The sequence below is a fragment of the Mizuhopecten yessoensis genome, unplaced genomic scaffold, assembly GCF_002113885.1.
Source record: "Mizuhopecten yessoensis strain PY_sf001 unplaced genomic scaffold, ASM211388v2 scaffold4783, whole genome shotgun sequence".
Classification (NCBI taxonomy): domain Eukaryota; kingdom Metazoa; phylum Mollusca; class Bivalvia; order Pectinida; family Pectinidae; genus Mizuhopecten; species Mizuhopecten yessoensis.
The window spans coordinates 167,905-169,546 of record NW_018405719.1 but is presented as its reverse complement, the minus strand read 5'-3'; the positions used below and the strand labels follow the sequence as shown (position 1 = coordinate 169,546).

At 44.8% G+C, this 1,642-nt stretch overlaps 1 protein-coding gene across 1 annotated transcript; it reads left to right on the top strand.

The window, feature by feature from the left end:
* Positions 1 to 294: 294 nt before the first annotated feature.
* Positions 295 to 973, top strand: LOC110449675 (putative mediator of RNA polymerase II transcription subunit 29). Its single transcript, XM_021496687.1, has 2 exons — positions 295 to 586; positions 780 to 973. The coding sequence occupies exons 1-2, from the start codon at positions 295 to 297 to the stop codon at positions 971 to 973; spliced, it is 486 nt and encodes a 161-aa protein (XP_021352362.1).
* The last annotated feature ends 669 nt before the right edge of the window (positions 974 to 1,642 follow it).

Sequence of the window (1,642 nt, the reverse complement as noted above, 5' to 3'; positions counted from 1 at the left end):
GCATAACCATGGCAACACAAACCAAACACAACACCAACCAGGGACAACAGCAACAGAAACAATGAACAACAAAACCATGGTAACACAAACCAGACACAACACCAACCAGGGACAAACGAAACGACGACAGTAACAGACATTGAACAGCATGACCATGGTAACACAAACCAGACACAACACCAACCAGGGACAAACGACACGACAACAGAAACAGACAATGAACAACATAACCATGGTAACACACACCATACACAACACCAACCAGGGACAAACGACACGACAACAGTAACAGACATGGAACAAAATAACGATGGTAACACAAACCAGACACAAGACCAACCAGGGACAAACGACACGACGACAGTAACAGACATTGAACAGCATAACCATGGTAACACAAACCAGACACAACACCAACCAGGGACAAACGACACGACAAAAGTAACAGACATTGAACAAAATAACGATGGTAACACAAACCAGACACAACACCAACCAGGGACAAACGACACGACAAAAGTAACAGACATTGAACAGCATGACCATGGCAACACAACACCAACCAAGGACAAACGACACGACAACAGTAACAGACATTGAGCAACATAACTATGGTAACACAACCCAGACACAACACCAACCAGGGACAAACGACACGACGACAGTAACAGACATTGAACAACATAACCATGGTAACACAAACCAGACACAACACCAACACAAACGACACGACAACAGTAACAGACATTGAACAGCATAACCATGGTAACACACACCAGACACAACACCAACCAGGGACAAACGACACGACAACAGAACAGACATTGAACAGCATGACCATGGTAACACAAACCAGGGACAACACCAACCAGGGACAAACAACACGACAACAGTAACAGACATTGAACAGCATGACCATGCCAACACAACACCAACCAGGGACAAACGACACGACGACAGTAACGGACATTGAACAGCATAACCATGGTAACACAAACCAGACACAACACCAACCAGGGACAAACTACACGACAACAGTAACAGACATTAAACAACATAACCATGGCAACACAAACCAGACACAACACCAACCAGGGACAAACGACACGACAACACACAACACCAACCAGGGACAAACGACACGACGACAGTAACACACATTGAACAACATAATCATGGTAACACAAACCAGTCACAACACCAACCAGGGACAAACGACACGACAAGACATTGAACAGCATGACCATGGTAACACAAACCAGGGACAACACCAACCAGGGACAAACAACACGACAACAGTAACAGACATTGAACAGCATGACCATGCCAACACAACACCAACCAGGGACAAACGACACGACAACACACAACACCAACCAGGGACAAACGACACGACGACAGTAACATGCATTGAACAACATAATCAGGGTAACACAAACCAGACACAACACCAACCAGGGACAAACTACACGACAACAGTAACAGACATTAAACAACATAACCATGGCAACACAAACCAGACACAACACCAACCAGGGACAAACTACACGACGACAGTAACATACATTGAACAGCATGACCATGACAACACAACACCAACCAGGGACAAAACAACAGTAACAGACATTGAACAAAATAACGA